An 18,072-nucleotide genomic window follows, 5' to 3' on the forward strand; every position below is an offset into this window, starting at 1 on the left:
TGATTGAATATGTCCGTAACACACCAGTCAGCTGGTCTGCGCATGCTCTGAGGACGCGGCTGGGGATGCCGTCTGGGCCTGCAGCCTTGCGAGGGTTAACACGGGCTGGTTTTCTTTTTGTAATCCGTGATTGTGGACTGGTAGACCCTGCCACATACCTCCTTGTGTCTGAGCCGTGAATTGTGACTCTAACTTTGTCTACTATACTGGACGCTTTAGCTTGTTTGATTGCCTTGCGGAGGGAAGAGCTACACTGCGTTTATTCGGTCATGTTTCCGGTCACCTTGCCCTGGTTTAAAAGCAGTGGTTTGTGCTTTCAGTTTTCATGCGGATGCTGCCATCAATCCACGGTTTCTGGTTTGGGAATGTTTCAACCGTTGCTATGGGAACGACGTCGTCCAAGGCATTTCTATGAACTCGCTCCACCGAATCAGCGTATCGTCAATGATGTTGTTGGAAAGCCATGCGGAACATATCCCAGGTCCACGTGATCGAAGCAGTCTTGAGCGTGGAATCAGATTGGTCGGACCAGCGTTGAACAGACCTGAGCGCGGGAGCTTCTTGTTTTAGTTTCTGTCCTGTAACTAAAATCCCAGGTTTTACCAGACCCTGGTTGCGCAATCGATATGCTGATACAATTTAAGGAGTCCTTGTTTTCAGATTAGCCTTGTTAAAATCCCCAGCTACCAATGAATGCAGCCTCAGGATGAGGTGGTTTCCAGTTTGCTAAAGACGTCCAAATAAAGTTTGTTCAGGGCATCGATGTGTCTGCTTGGTGGGGGAATATATACAGCTGTGATTATAATCGAAGAGAACTCCCTTGGTAGATAATGCGGTCGACATTTGATTGTTCTCATATACAACTGCGACCTGGCCAAGATAAAGCATAGCAGTGTGAACAGACAACACCAGAGTTACACATGGAGTAAACAATTAACAAGTCAATAACACAGTAGAAAAAGAAAAAAAAGAGTCTATATACATTGTGTGCAAAAGGCATGAGGAGTTAGGCGAATAATTACAATTTTGCAGATTAACACTGGAGTGATAAATTATCAGATGGTCATGTGCAGGTAGAGATACTGGTGTGCAAAAAAGTAAATAAATAAAAATCGTATGGGGATGAGGTAGGTAAATTGGGTGGGCTATTTACCGATGGACTATGAACAGCTGCAGCGATTAGTCAGGTGAACAGAAGGACTTGAGTTCCTGTATGTTGTTGTGATCACGTCTCGTTAATCATAAGGCATACGCCCCTGCCCCTCTTCTTACCAGAAAGATGTTTGTTTCTGGTATTTAATACACAAAAAAACACGGTATAGAAACAATACAACGGTCCGTGAAATATACCGGTACCACGAATAAACTGGCGGTCATACAAAGCCCGGCAACAAAATACCAGCCGTCAGACACAGTCTTCAACAGAACAAACACGCACACATACATGTGTGAAACAGAGGGTTAAATACTGAATCTGTAATGGGGGAATTGAAACCAGGTGTGAAAAAACAAATGGAAAATTAAAAGTGAATCGGCGATGGCTTGAATACCGGTGACGCCGAGCGCCGCCCGAACAAGGAGAAAGACTGACTTCGGAGGAAGTCGTGACAGTAACCCCCCTTGAGCCGCGCGCCGACACCGGCCTCGGGGACGACCCCGGTAGGGTGACCTGGATGGAGACAGGAACTCCTGCAGCATCGACAGGTCCAATACGTCCTCCACCGGCACCCAGCATCTCTCCTCCGGACCGTACCCCTCCCACTCCCTCGCTAGACTCCTCGAGTCCAGTATGGCTCGAACTGCATACGCCGGGGCCCCATCGATGTCCAAAGGGGGCGGAGGAACCTCCTGCACCTCAGACTCCTGGAGTGGACCAGCCACCACCGGCCTGAGGAGAGACGCATGGAAAAAGGGGTTAATATGGTAATTGGGGGGAAGCTGTAACCTGTAACAAACCTCGTTCAGTCTCCTCAGGACTTTGAATGGCCCCACAAACCGCGGGCCCAGCTTCCGGCAGGGCAGGTAGAGGGTCGAGAGTCACCGCTACGGTCTGCGCCAGTCTTCTGACGCCTCCCGGCCCACTGAAGGTGCACATGAGCGGCGTCCCATGTCTCCTACGAGCGCCCTAAACCAGTCGTCCACCACAGGAACCTCGATCTGGCTCTGATGCCTAGGTGCCAGAACCGGCTGGTACCCCAGTACGCACTGGAAGGGGGAGAGGTTAGTGGATTAGTGGCTGATGTAGAAATGCGATACCCTAGGAAGGAGACGGCCTGTTGGAAGAACAGGCATTTCTCAGCCTTGACGTACAGGTCATGCTCCAACAGTCGTACAAGTACCCTGCGCACCAAGGACACATACTTGGCGCGTGTAGAGGAGTAAATCAGAATGTCATCGATATACACCACTACACCCTGCCCGTGCAAGTTCCTGAAAATCTCGTCTACAAAGGATTGGAAGACTGATGGAGCATTCATCAACCCGTATGGCATGACAAGGTACTCATAATGGCCTGATGTGGTACTAAACACAGTCTTCCACTCTTCTCCCTCCCGGATACGCACCAGGTTGTAAGCGCTCCTGAGATCCAATTTTGTGAAGAAGTGTTCCCTGTGCATTGACTCGATCGCACTGGTTATGAGAGGCAGCGGGTAACTACCTCACAGTGATTTGGTTAATGCCTCGATAGTCAATACATGGGCGCAGATATCCATCCTTCTTCTTCACGAAAATAAACTCGAGGAGGCAGGTGAAGTGGATGGCCGAATGTACCCCTGCCCCAGAGATTCGGAAACATATGTTTCCATTTCCTCCCCGTCTCCTCTTGCGACAGGGGATACACGTGACACCTGGGAAGTGCTGCGTCTACCAGGAGATTTATCGCACAATCCCCCCGTCGATGGGGTGGTAATTGAGTCGCCTTCTTCTTACAGAAGGCAAGAGCCAAATTGGTATATTCAGAGGGGATGCGCACGGTGGAGACCTGGTCTAGGCTTTCCACTGTAGTAGCACCGATGGAAACCCCTAAACACCTCCCCGAGCACTTTCGTGACCACCCCGTGAGAGCGGTCTGTTGCCACGAAATAGTGGGGTCATGACCGGCCAACCAGGGTAGGCCCAGCGCCACGGGAAATGCAGAAGAATCAATAAGGAAGAGACTGATTCTCTCCTTGTGACCCTCCTGCGTAACCATGCCCAGAGGAGCGGTGGCCTCCATAGTTAGCCCTGACCCTAATGGTCGACTTTCTAGGGCGTGCACAGGGAAGGGCATATCGACAGGAACATTGGGGATCTCTAAACTATGGCCAAATGATCTGTCAATAAAATTCAATCTACGAGCGCCTTATGCTGGGAATTCTGTGAAATCTCAAGAAAATTAATAAACAAAACCATGTGAGCAACCAGTGGCTCTGGGTGAGCCTGGTGCCGACTCACCTGGGGTGACACGAGAGTGCCCTGCCTGCTGCCTCGACTCCCAGAGGAACCTTCCCAGCACCGACCGGCAGTGTGCCCTCTGCGGCCACAGATGGTGCATGGAATGGCCCCGCCTCCGGTTGCCCTAAGTGCAGCACCTCCCAGCTCCATGGGCGTCGGAGTGGTGGTGCTGGGGGATGGAATCGACAGACCCCGATCTGGATGTTCGCGGGTAGCCAGCATGTTATCCAGTCGGATGGACAAGTCCACCAGCTGGTTGAATATGAGAGTGGTGTCCCTGCAGGACAACTCCCGACGGACGTCCTCGCGCAGACTGCACATGTAGTGATCGATCAGGGCCCTGTCGTTCCATCCCGCGCCGGCGGCCAGGGTCCGGAAGTCCAACACAAACTCCTGTGCACTCCTCGTCCTCTGCCTCAGGTGTATGAGACGTTCACCCGCCGCTCTACTCTCAGGCGGGTGGTCAAAGACTGCCCGAAAGCGGCGGTTGAAATTCCAAAATGGTCCAACACGGCTTCTTCTTCCCGCCATAAGACGTTGGCCCACTCCAGGTCCTTCCCTGAGAGGCAGACCACGCTTTCACGGCCTGAGGGAGGTCGGTGGACGGTTGCCAGGTGGAACACTAGCTGGAGCAAGAACCCCTGACATCCCACCGCTGTACCATCATACTCCCTCGGGAGGGCGAGCCGAATCCCACTGGGACCAGGTGAAGGAGGGGTGATTATAGTTGAAACTGGTGGTGCTGGTGGAGACGCTGGAGGAATTCCTCCTCTCTTCCATCGCTCCATGGTTTGCAGCACGCGGTCCATGGCGCTGCCGAGATGCTGGAGAATAGCAGCGTGCTGCTGGACTCGCTCCTCGATCCCTACTGAGGTACGTGTTTCTTTCAAGGATGTGGGTAACTGGTGAAAAGGAGTCAGGCACAGGAGAGTTGAGATGCGTGGACGACATATTTAATACACGAAAAAACACCAGTATAGAAACAATATACCGGTACCACGAATAAACGGGCGTAGATACAAAGCCCGGCAACAAAATACCAGCCGTCAGATACAGCCATCAACATAGAACAAACACGCACACATACATGTGGAAAACAGAGGGTTAAATACTGAATATGTAATGGATTGGCGATGGCTAGAAGACCGGTGACGTCGACCGCCGTGCGCCGCCCATGACCGTTCCTCTTATAGAATATTAGCTCATCAGTATTGTTCAGCATCGTGCCTAAATATAAACAGTACCGGCACCTATTTCAGTCCAAGTCAAGCACTGAATTAGATAATTGAACATATATTATATTTTTGAGAATAAAGAAAGTGCCAGAACTGTCAAGACATTAACTTTTTGTGTCTGTTTCTCATTGTTACTACAGGACTAGAATTAAGTCTGAGGCCGGTAACATCAACAGTAACGACAAACCCAGCCTGCCTCTCTCCTTCCACACTGAGTGCATACCCACAGTCACTGGGTTCTGATTGTGACAGTGGGGCCCAGTTTGCACTGCATGATCCAGAGATGGCATCAGTGAAGCTGGAAGACTGCAGTCAAACACTGGAGCTGAATGTCAACATTAAAGATGAAGAAGAGGAGGAGAAGATTGGGAAATGTGTTAATCATGGTAAGAGAAGGTTCTAACTTAGTTTGTTGTTCATTCCAACTTCCCACTGTGTATGAAAAGTTGCAGTAGAACTGTTTCATGATGAACTGTTTCAATGAGAAGGTAGATGTTATTTCATGCTACTGAGACGTGCATGGTTTGACACCAGTATTGCCAGCATTTGTTTTATTCACTGGGTTATCTGGAGTGATCAGAGAGTAGACTAAAGAAGTGAAGTAGACAAACTGCCAGTGTTTTAAAGTTCTATGAAATGAGTCTGTGTAGTTTCTAACCCTTGTAATACTGAGTAGAGGATGACACGCCCCTTTTTAGCTTTCATCTCTTACCCACTTTTAGAATAGTTTAATTTGCCTGTATTGTACAGCCTACTGATATGAATACATATGTCACCCGGTACAGACAGAAGAGGACCGGCCACCCCTTTGAGCCTGGTTCCTCTCTGTTTCCTCCAAGGTTCCTGCTTTCTAGGGAGTTTTTCGTGGCCAATGTGCTTCTACATCTGCATTGCTTGCTCTTTTGGGATTTCGGGTTGGTTTCTGTAAAGGACTTTGTTACAACTTATGTAAAAAGAGCTTCATAAAATACATTTGATTGACATGTATATCACACCAATTGACTGGTTGTTCTGATATTGTTCACACAGTAGACCATGTTGAGACATTCTCTACATCCAGAGAGCATCAGCAGGAAGATCACAGAGCAAAGATGTCTCACCACTGCCCACATTGTGAGGAGATTTTCCCATTTCTACCAAAGCTAAAAATACACACAGGAGAAAAGCTTTACTCCTGCTCTGAATGTGGAAAGAGTTTCTTTCACCTGGGTACCTTAAAACAACATGAACGTATACACAAATTATACACAAAAGCACAAAAGCCAAACTCCTGCTCTGAATGTGGAAAAAGCTTCAAAAGATCAACATCACTAAAACTTCATCAGAGAATACACACAGGAGAGAAGCCTTACTCCTGCTCTGCATGTGGGGCGAGTTTCTCTCAACTGGGCAGCTTAAAAAACCATGAACGTATACACACAGGAGAGAAGCCTTACTCATGTTCTGAATGTGGAAAATGCTTCAAAAGATCAACATCACTAAAACTTCATCAGAGAACACACACAGGAGAGAAGCCTTACTCATGTTCTGAATGTGGAAAATGCTTCAAAAGATCAACATCACTAAAACTTCATCAGAGAACACACACAGGAGAGAAGCCTTACTCCTGCTCTGCATGTGGGGCGAGTTTCTCTCAACTGGGCAGCTTAAAAAACCATGAACGTATACACACAGGAGAGAAGCCTTACTCATGTTCTGAATGTGGAAAATGCGTCATAACATCAACATCACTAAAAGTTCATCAGAGAACACACACAGGAGAGAAGCCTTACTCATGTTCTGAATGTGGAAAATGCTACAAAACATCAACATCACTAAAAGTTCATCAGAGAACACACACAGGAGAGAAGCCTTACTCATGTTCTGAATGTGGAAAATGCTTCAAAACATCAAAATCACTAAAAGTTCATCAGAGAACACACACAGGAGAGAAGCCTTACTCATGTTCTGAATGTGGAAAATGCTACAAAACATCAACATCACTAAAAGTTCATCAGAGAACACACACAGGAGAGAAGCCTTACTCATGTTCTGAATGTGGAAAATGCTTCAAAACATCAACATCACTAAAAGTTCATCAGAGAACACACACAAGAGAGAAGCCTTACTCCTGCTCTGACTGTGGAAAGAGGTTCTCTCTATTGGGTATCTTAAAACAACATGAACGTATACACAAAGGATATAAGCCTTACTCATGTTCTGTATGTGCAAAATGCTTCAAAACATCAACATCACTAAAAATTCATCAGAGAACACACACAGGAGAGAAGCCTTACTACTGCTCTGAATGTGGGGCGAGTTTCTCTCAACAGGGCCACTTAAAAAAACATGGACATATACACAAACGAGAGAAGCCTTACTACTGCTCTGAATGTGGGAAGAAATTCAACAGATTGGGCCAATTAAAAAGACACCAATGTACACATAAAGGAGAGAAACCTCATCAGTTTTCTCAGACCAGCTCAGATTAGACACTCCACTTAATTATCATGTCATTAAATAATTGGCAATTGGATCAAATGAAGAAAGTGTAGAACACTATTGTAATCCTATAGTTTCTCACTGTGAGAGAACAATGCAGAGGAAAGGGAGTGTTATAGAATGTTAGCCTCTCTTTACTGATCAGTGTGCACCTTGTCAGTTTTGTTGTGTTTTGTTAGCTTCTACTGTAAAGATATTGAGATTACCTTGAATTTGCTTTTAGGGTTGAATATCCTCTGTGAGACGTCTCACAATGGAGTCTGATGGGTGACTGGGTGGTACGGCTTCCCTCTGCAGGTTTCTGTGGGAATGAGCTAGTAGACACAACACACTGATTTTGCAAAACATTAAGGACACCTGCTCTTTTCATGACATAGATTGACCAGGTGAACCCAGGTGAAAACTATAATCCTTAATGATATACAGTGGGGCAAAAAAAGTATTTAGTCAGCCACCAATTGTGCAAGTTCTCCCACTTAAAAATATGAGAGAGGCCTGTAATGTTCATCATCGGTCCACTTCAACTATGACAGACAAAATTAGAAGAAAAAAAATCCAGAAAATCACATTGTAGGATTTTTTATGAATTTATTTGCAAATTATGGTGGAAAATAAGTATTTGGTCACCTCCTACAAACAAACAAGATTTCTGGCTCTCACAGACCTGTAACTTCTTTAAGAGGCTCCTCTGTCTTCCACTCGTTACCTGTATTAATGGCACCTGTTTGAACTTGTTATCAGTATAAAAGACATCCGTCCACAACCTCAAACAGTTACACTCCAAACTCCACTATGGCCAGGACCAAAGAGCTGTCAAAGGACACCAGAAACAAAATTGTAGACCTGCACCAGGCTGGGGAGACTGAATCTGCAATAGGTAAGCAGCTTGGTTTGAAGAAATCAACTGTGGGAGCAATTATTAGGAAATGGAAGACATACAAGACCACTGATAATCTCCCTCGATCTGGGGCTCCATGCAAGATCTCACCCCGTGGGGTAAAAATGATCACAAGAACGGTGAGCAAAAATCCCAGAACCACACGGGGGGACCTAGTGAATGACCTGCAGAGAGCTGGGACCAAAGTAACAAAGCCTACCATCAGCAAGGGCATTGAAGATTAAACGTGGCTGGGTCTTTCAGCATGACAATGATCCCAAACACACCGCCCGGGCAACGAAAGAGTGGCTTCGTAAGAAGCATTTCAAGGTCCCGGAGTGGCCTAGCCAGTCTCCAGATCTCAACCCCATAGAAAATCTTTGGAGGGAGTTGAAAGTCTGTGTTGCCCAGCAACAGCCCCAAAACATCACTGCTCTAGAGGAGATCTGCATGGAGGAATGGGCCAAAATACCAGCAACAGTGTGTGTGAACCTCGTGAAGACTTACACAACTTTTGACCTCTGTCATTGCCAACAAAGGGTATATAACAAAGTATTGAGAAACTTTTGTTATTGACCAAATACTTATTTTCCACCATAATATGCAAATAAATTCATAAATCCTACAATGTGATTTTCTGTTTTTTTTTCTCATTTTGTCTAAGTGTACCTATGATGAACATTACAGGCCTCTCTCATCTTTTTAAGTGGGACAACTTGCACAATTGGTGGCTGACTAAATACTTTTTTGCCCCACTGTAGTTGTTGTTGTATTTATTGCAGTTGCAGTGGGCTAAGGAATGAAAACACTGGAGAATTTTAAAAACATTGCCTGGTCTGATGAATCCCTGTTCCTGCTGTTTCACGCTGATTGGAGGAAACCACGAGTACAACATTGCAGGCTGGTGGTGGTGGTGGTATGATGGTGTGTTTTCATGCCACATATTGGGCCCCTTGATAAAAGTGGAGCAACGTTTGTGTAAAAAATCATTGCCAATCAGGTGCATCCCTTCATGGTGGCCAGGAATGATTCCAAGAACATGACAGGGAATTCAGCTTACTGCAGTGGCCTGCCGAGTCACCAGATCTCAATCCAATTGTGCATCTGTGGGAGGACATGGAAGGAGCTATTCAGAGTAGATCCACTCCCAGCCAACTTGACACAATTGTGGGAAGCATTGGAGTCAACATGGGCCAGCATCCCTGTGGAACGTTCTCAACACCTTGGAGAGTCCATACCCCGACTATTGAGGCTGTTCTGAGGACAAAAGGAGGTATAACTCAATATTAGGAAGCCATTCCTAATGTTTTGTGCACTCAGTGTATATCAGATAAAGATGTTGTGGTGATCAGTTTTCAGCATTAGTTTGGGTGAATTATTTTATATTACTCAACCATTTTGTTTAATGATAAACAGGCTATGAATTGAATACTTGTGTTTCTTAATTTCTTTTAATACTAGATTTATTTTAGTCATTGATGATGAATGAATTTGAATAACTGTATTGAAGTTAATTGATCTGGCAGGTAGCCAGCGGTTAAGAGTGTTGGGCTAGTAACTGAAAGGTCGCTTGTTTGAATCCCGAGCCGACTAGGTGAAAAATCTGTCATTGTGTCCTTGAGCAAGCCAATTAACTCTTATTTGTCCTGTAAGTCTTTCTGGATAAAAACATCTGCTAAATGACAAGAATGCAATGAAAAATAATGTTTGTACATGAATTCATGCTGGGCAGCCACTTTTTTCTGATGTGTATAATTAAATGAAAAACTGTTTTTAGTTAAATACTGTATTTTGTCGTGGTAATTTCCTGTATTACTAAATGATGAGTTTACAAACCACACACAAGTCAGAGTTATATTTTAAACTCCATCTTTAATTATATGAGCTTCACCATAGCCCTTTGACTCTCAGATCAATTCAGTGTCTATAAATGAATTCTCTGAGAGTGCTTACAAAAGAATACTTAGTATCTTTTATAGCCAAGATACACCCCTCTCAACTCACATGACGAACCACAGATCTCAGGAACTTCACAAAGACCTTTTACTTGAAAGAGGATTATCCCATAGCCAGATAGCATTAGCTATAAATTATCGTTCAGTTTGGTGTCTTGGATGAGGTTCTACTTCTCGTTCTTGGTACTTCATATTACCAAAACATTACCTCATCCAATGGCATATATCAATTGTCTACTTTAGATACTCCCATCTCAAATACACCCCACCCATGGATGAGTGAGCCTCTAGGTCATATACTATCTCAAAATTCAGACATTGTGGAGCCCTTCACATGGTTTCAGAGATAAATTCATGATGAAGACAATGTTCAAACCTGAATTCTCCCTTTCTGATATTCTTCCTATTACCAGACATGTAAAAGACAAGCCTAACCTCTCCCCTCTCTGGGCCCTGTCGTAGAGAATCATTTCAAAATATAACACTTACAAGAACTTGTGAATTCAATATAGGCTTTTAATACAAACATCAGAAGCCTAGATGGTCCGCAGAACACACACTTTCCCAGAGCACTGGCTCTGTCTTTATACACACACAGTATATGAGTCCATTCCATATGTTAATGAAGTTACTTCCCTCAAGTCATCGGTCACCATTATCTTTCAGTCCAGGCTTCTTCCATGTTCATGCCTAATAACGCCTGTATCCGCTCTTGATTAGATTACAATGGTGGCAGGACCCTCTCATGTCCTAAAATTAATGTATATCTATCTTACCCTAAGCACTTATGGCCTTTACCCTCTCTATCTAATCTTTATAATGATGTCCTGCTCCTTCCATAATAGATCATGTATTTAAGGGTCACCTCCTCCTCTTTGCCCTAAGCCCTTATGCACAGTAAAGCACGTATGGCTTCGGCCATTACACTTATGTCTGTTTAATCTTTGGTTTCCTGTCCGCTTTCTGTTTGTGGTCTAATGTATACCTATCTTTGCTCAATAGTGTCATATCTGTCTCTATATGTAACAAAAACTACAACAGCCCCAAGTGACTTTTCCCTAGAGGAGATAGGAAAATGCAACTGCCAACAGTATAGTCCAAAAGAAAACATTCTAATGACAAGTATAAAGTAAATAGAACATCTATGTTACCTAACTAATTCTGATTCAGCTACGAAAATATACAATACACAACATTGCCGCTTTGTTTATCCTGGCCAGAGGGACATGACCCTACTAGAGCAACTAAGTTAGTGTTAATGTTAGCTAGCATGCAAGTATCCAAGCAGAGTTTCTCATGTTAGCCTAGAGAAATAATAGTTTGCGACATTAATGGAAACGGATCATTAATATAGCAACTGTATCAAATTACAAACGTTTTTAAAAATGTTGATGCTTACAATTATCCGCGTGTCGTTGTGTTACGGTCTTGAGGAACAAATGGCGGGTGAATGACTTGCTTCTTTCTCCCAGTTTTGAGGCATGACGGTTATACATTGTAATACATTCTGTTGTGATATTGTAAACGAACATCGGTTTCTTTTGGAGCGCGATTCATCAACAAGTCTGTATTTTGGGGAGATCATTTGAGGCCAGGAAGATGGTGAAGGAGCCATTAGGAAAGGTAGTCAGTCAGAGTGACCAGTAGTGGTTGTGTATTGATTTCATGCATCTCAGAAGAGCAGAAGGAGAAAGCATTGTGTTTTTCGGAGCAGGGCAGCGATTAAAGGGTGTTATATCTGGGGTTTTGTTATATATTGAGGTTCATCGTCTTGAGCAGAAGATTCCAGGAGTGGTTGGAGCACTAAACCGTGTAGTAGATGGATAGAAGGAAGAAAGTCAATCAGTTTTACTGTTGTTTGAAGAAGATAATCTGCCTACTCCCGAGGTAAAGTTGCTTTTATATTCACACATTCGGACATTAAGCAGACAATCAGCAGACAATCAGCAGACATTAAGCAGACAATCAGCAGACATTAAGCAGACATTTGCAAAAAGCCCTTAATAATTGTACAAATCTGTAACTAATTCATTGATTGTCACAGAAATATAAAAATAGATATGGTTTATTCTTTAAATGTCTAGGATACTTTTACAACCTTCGTTTTGAATAAAAAAATCCAGTTTTGATTTAATAGAAATATATAAATCTTAAATGCAATGTAAAGCTGTTTAAATCAATAACTAATTCAACCTTTGTCACATAATCATCAAACTAGATATGATTTATTCTATAAATGTCTAGCATATTTTTACAACCTTTGTTTCTAATATAAATTCCAGTTTTGATTTGATAGAAATATTTCAAATCTATAAGATGCCATTATTGTAATGTTTTATACGTTTTTTGCAAATGTGTGCCTTTTCTACTATACGATTTATATTGGCTGAATACTCAACTATGATGAACATCTCAGTTAAGTGTGCTTCTATCAGGGTTCTGGTCAAATGCATGTCATTTAAAGTCAATTTAGCAATTGAACAAAAATTCATTTCAATTTGAAATGGTTCCTAATTGCAAAAACATGTAACAGAATTTGGGTATTCCAGAACTGTTGTTTACATGTAAATCAACATAACCCAGTTTTATGTTTTTAATACTGCAGATAGAACGCTCTGTGTGCCAGAGATGGTTCCATTTAGCTTGTCTGGGGATGACAATGAAGGACTTCAACAAAGCCAAAATAGAACATTATTGTAAGGGGCCTATTTTTCTGTTAAATTAGAGACGTATAAATAAATGACTGTTGTTCCTTGTAACTACTTTAAAATGTGGACCTGTTGCACTAAAAATGCAAACATTGATTTGGCATACGATTTAAGATTGTAAACATTGTACAACTTTATGAGAGGCATGTGGCAGGGTCTACAGTCAATCACGGACTACAGGAAGAAATCCAGCCCAGTCACGGACCAGGATGTCTTGCTCCCAGGCAGACTAAATAACTTTTTTGCCCGCTTTGAGGACAATACTGTGCCACTGACACGGCCTGCAACGAAAACATGCGGTCTCTCCTTCACTGCAGCCGAGGTGAGTAAGACATTTAACTGCAGCCGAGGTGAGTAAGACATTTAAACGTGTTAACCCTCGCAAGGCTGCAGGCCCAGACGGCATCTCCAGCCGCGCCCTCAGAGCATGCGCAGACCAGCTGGCCGGTGTGTTTACGGACATATTCAATCAATCCCTATACCAGTCTGCTGTTCCCACATGCTTCAAGAGGGCCACCATTGTTCCTGTTCCCAAGAAAGCTAAGGTAACTGAGCTAAACGACTACCGCCCCGTAGCACTCACATCCGTCATCATGAAGTGCTTTGAGAGACTAGTCAAGGACCATATCACCTCCACCCTACCTGACACCCTAGACCCACTCCAATTTGCTTACCGCCCAAATAGGTCCACAGACGATGCAATCTCAACCACACTGCACACTGCCCTAACCCATCTGGACAAGAGGAATACCTATGTGAGAATGCTGTTCATCGACTACAGCTCGGCATTCAACACCATAGTACCCTCCAAGCTCGTCATCAAGCTCGAGACCCTGGGTCTCGACCCCGCCCTGTGCAACTGGGTACTGGACTTCCTGACGGGCCGCCCCCAGGTGGTGAGGGTAGGCAACAACATCTCCACCCCTCTGATCCTCAACACTGGGGCCCCACAAGGGTGCGTTCTGAGCCCTCTCCTGTACTCCCTGTTTACCCACGACTGCGTGGCCACGCACGCCTCCAACTCAATCATCAAGTTTGCGGACGACACAACAGTGGTAGGCTTGATTACCAACAACGACGAGACGGCCTACAGGGAGGAGGTGAGGGCCCTCGGAGTGTGGTGTCAGGAAAATAACCTCACACTCAACGTCAACAAAACTAAGGAGATGATTGTGGACTTCAGGAAACAGCAGAGGGAACACCCCCCTATCCACATCGATGGAACAGTAGTGGAGAGGGTAGCAAGTTTTAAGTTCCTTGGCATACACATCACAGACAAACTGAATTGGTCCACTCACACAGACAGCATCAGGAGGCTGAAGAAATTCGGCTTGTCACCAAAAGCACTCACAAACTTCTACAGATGCACAATCGAGAGCATCCTGGCGGGGTGTATCACCGCCTGGTATGGCAACTGCACCGCCCTCAACCGTAAGGCTATCCAGAGGGTAGTGAGGTCTGCACAACGCATCACCGGGGGCAAACTACCTGCCCTCCAGGACACCTACACCACCCGATGCTACAGGAAGGCCATAAAGATCATCAAGGACATCAACCACCCGAGCCACTGCCTGTTCACCCCGCTGTCATCCAGAAGGCGAGGTCAGTACAGGTGCATCAAAGCTGGGACCGAGAGACTGAAAAACAGCTTCTATCTCAAGGCCATCAGACTGTTAAACAGCCACCACTAACATTGAGTGGCTGCTGCCAACACACTGTCAATGACACTGACTCAACTCTAGCCACTTTAATAATGGGAATTGATGGGAAATTATGTAAATATATCACTAGCCACTTTAAACAATGCTACCTTATATAATGTTACTTACCCTACATTATTCATCTCATATGCATATGTATATACTGTACTCTATATCATCGACTGCATCCTTATGTAATACATGTATCACTAGCCACTAACTATGCCACTTTGTTTACATACTCATCTCATATGTTATACTGTACTCGATATCATCTACTGTATCTTGCCTATGCTGCTTTGTACCATCACTCATTCATATATCCTTATGTACATATTCCTTATCCCCTTACACTGTGTATAAGACAGCAGTTTTTTTTGGGGAATTGTTAGTTAGATTACTTGTTCGTTATTACTGCATTGTCGGAACTAGAAGCACAAGCATTTCGCTACACTCGCATTAACATCTGCTAACCATGTGTATGTGACAAATAAAATTTGATTTGATTTGATTTTGTAAACATTGTCTAACTTCATATAGAACAAATTGCATGTCACGCCTTGGTCATAGCGTTTTGTGTTTTCGTTATATATTTTGGTCAGGCCAGGGTGTGACATGGGTTAGGTGTTTGGTTTCGTATTGGGGTTTTATAGGATTTGGGATTGCTATGATTAGGGGTGTGTCTAGTTAGGCTTGGCTGCCTGAGGCGGTTCTCAATCTGGAGTCAGGTGATTCTCGTTGCCTCTGATTGGGAACCGTATTTAGGTAGCCTGGGTTTCGCTTTGTATTTCGTGGGTGATTGTTCCTGTCTCTGTGTAGTGTTCACCAGATAGGCTGTAATAAGTTTCACGTTCCGTTTGTTGTTTTTGTATTTATAAGTTATTTCATGTATCGCCGTTTTCTTCATTAAAGAACATGAGTAACCACCACGCTGCATTTCGGTCCGACTCTCTTTCGACAAACGAAGAACGCCGTTACATTGCACTTGAAATTAACATTTATTTTAAGGTAATTTAAATAAATGCATATTCTCACTTTTTTCAAGAAACAATCACTGAATGAGTTGATTTCTTCATCTTTAAATGCAATATTTGAGATTTTCTGTATTTCTATCAAATCAAAACGGGGATTTCTACTCAAAGCAAAGGTTGTAAAAGTCTACTAGACATTTACAGAATGAATCATACATAGTTTGATGTTTCTGTGAATTGGTTATTTAAATGTTTAAATGATATTTGATAGATTTTATGCTAGACTTTTATATCTATTTTCGTTTCTGTGACAATCAATCAAAATAGTATTAATTACATGGCTTTGAATCGGTCTGGCTTCTCATGCGATTTTTAAAAAATGACCTCAATGACGGCCTACTAAGGAACAGTGGGTTACCTGCATTGTGCAGGGGCAGAACGACAGATTTTAGCCTTGTCAGCTCGTGGATTCGATCCAGCAACTTTTCAGCTACTAGCCCAACGCTCTAACCACTAGTGATGCTAGGATACATATGATATGCAGTGTGAGCTATAGTGAATAAGCCACTGCAGTTATGAAATTGATAAAATAATGGCCATGTATCAACTGTGTGACGACAGAATCTTTTTGGTATTTATTAGGATCCCCATTAGCCGCAGCAAAAGTATCAAAATTGTACACTTCTCTCATTGACTTCTCAAACCCCGGCTTGGTCTGCTTCGCAAGCCTTCTCTGAAGTCTCGCGTTTTTACGTCTCTTGGTTTAGAAACTGGTAGTGGGGGAACAGGAAGTTCCGCGCAGGCGCGCATCATTCTTCAGAATAAAGGATGCGTCAGAATTGTGCAGCCGAGACGATAACTTCTGTGTCCGTTTCTAATATATTACTACTGGTATGTAATAGCACGTTCTAATATCTAAAGAACATGTAATAACATGCTAGGTAACAAATACGTCAAGGTATTATCTCGTTTGGTGAAGGTTTTATGTGCTATTTTGGTGTCAAACAGCGTGAGTGAACGTGATAACTTGTTTACAAGTCACAGAGACTTTGGGTTAAAGTTAGTCTCTGAGTGTATGTAACGTTATCTCATTTTGTCAACTTAATTTCATAAAGGATACATTTATTTGAGATTTCTGGGTTCGTTTTACGTGTCGTTTTTGGTTTTGTGTAAAATTTCACGAGGTGGTAAAATGGCGGTTCCCCCTCGGTCTGCATTAACGCACATCAGTGCAGGCAGTGAGGGTGCAGCAAGAGAGACAATTTTACGGTTGCGCTACTGTTTTGGAGCTAAATGTAATGATGATCAGTTTTCTACATGTGAACTAGTATTCAGAGACATTCAGTTGTATCTGTCTATCTATACATGTTACTATGGTGTGAACGGAAATACTTTTGGTTTTTGACTGGAATAATACAGTGAAGACAAGGTTATTCAGGAAAATGGTACATAGTGCTGCCTACAACCATATCTTGTACAAAATGTTTTTTGGGTCATTTATGCGTTTATGTGTATAGGGGATATCTACTATAGATTAAGTGCGTTTAAGTTGTGTAGTCTAATTTTAAAGTATATACTTTGTCTAATGTGAATTAATTAATGTTTTGTTGTCAATGCTTAGCTACCAGATCTATTGAAATGAGATCAGTGCTTGACTTGGACAGGAGCTCACCGAAGCTGAGTACCGTCACCTCAAATTTCTACTGTTTGAACTCCTGTTCCTCTTAGAATATTAGCTCAACAGTATTGTGGCACTCCTGCGGCTAAATATAAACAATATTTTTAGATAATAAATTAATAAATTAAGTGCCAGAACTGTCAAGACAATAACTTTTGTGTCTTTCTCTTTATTACTACTGGCTGACTCAGATTAAGTCTGAGGCCGGTAACATCAACAGTGAGGACAAACCCAAGCTGCCTCTCTCCTTCCACACATTTTGTGGTTGCACAACTGTGTTGTGTTTTTGAAGTAATACAGTGAATACAAGGTTATTCAGGAAAATGAAACTAACCAACCAAAAATAGCACATCGTGCTGCCTAAAACAAACTGTAACCTTGTACTAAATAGTTTTTGAGTGATTTATGCATTTATCTACTACAGGTTAAGTTTTAGCTCAAATGTATTATGAAGCTCCTGCACCTAAATATAAACAGTACCAGCACACAATGCGTATCGGCAACTATTTCAGCACTGAATTACACAACTAAGTCCAGCACTGAATTAGGTAATTGAACAAGAAAAAATATGATATATTTAATAGAGAGTAAAGTAAGTGCCAGAACTGTCAAGACAATAACTTTTGTGTCCGTTTCTCTTCTACTACTTGCCGACTCTGGTATGAGGCCAGTAACATCAACAGTGAGGACAAACGCAGGCCTCCTCTCTCCTTCCACACTGAGTCCAAACCCACAGTCACTGGGTCCTGATTGTGACAGTAGAGCCCAGTTTTTACAGCAGGATCCAGAGATGGCATCAGTGAAGCTGGAAGACTGCAGTCAAACAATGGAGCTGAATGTCAACATTAAAGATGAAGAAGAGGAGAAGATTGGGGAATCTGTTAATCATGGTAAGAGCAGGTTCTATCGAACTAAGTTTGTTGTTCATTCCAACTTCCCACTGTATATGAAAAGTTGCAGTAGAACTGTTTCAATCAGAAGGTAGATGTTATTTCATGCTACTGAGACTTGCATGGTTTGACACCAGCACCA

The 18,072-nt window shown here is 43.2% G+C and overlaps 1 protein-coding gene across 1 annotated transcript; it reads right to left on the minus strand.

Moving 5' to 3' along the window:
• Positions 1-3,149: 3,149 nt before the first annotated feature.
• LOC116369550 (uncharacterized) lies at positions 3,150-7,650 on the minus strand. Its single transcript, XM_031819513.1, has 2 exons — positions 7,358-7,650; positions 3,150-4,337 (listed from the first exon to the last, which is right to left on the minus strand). Exon 2 carries the CDS (start codon positions 3,964-3,966, stop codon positions 3,328-3,330), a length of 639 nt encoding a protein of 212 aa, XP_031675373.1. The 5' UTR covers positions 3,967-4,337; positions 7,358-7,650; the 3' UTR covers positions 3,150-3,327.
• Between the last annotated feature and the right edge of the window lie 10,422 nt (positions 7,651-18,072).

Source organism: Oncorhynchus kisutch, unplaced genomic scaffold (assembly GCF_002021735.2).
Source record: "Oncorhynchus kisutch isolate 150728-3 unplaced genomic scaffold, Okis_V2 scaffold2216, whole genome shotgun sequence".
NCBI lineage: Eukaryota > Metazoa > Chordata > Actinopteri > Salmoniformes > Salmonidae > Oncorhynchus > Oncorhynchus kisutch.

Bases quoted from the DNA above. Each gene is read 5' to 3' on its own strand.
- LOC116369550 (XM_031819513.1), bottom strand. From the start codon at position 3,966: ATGGCGGGAAGAAGAAGCCGTGTTGGACCATTTTGGAATTTCAACCGC.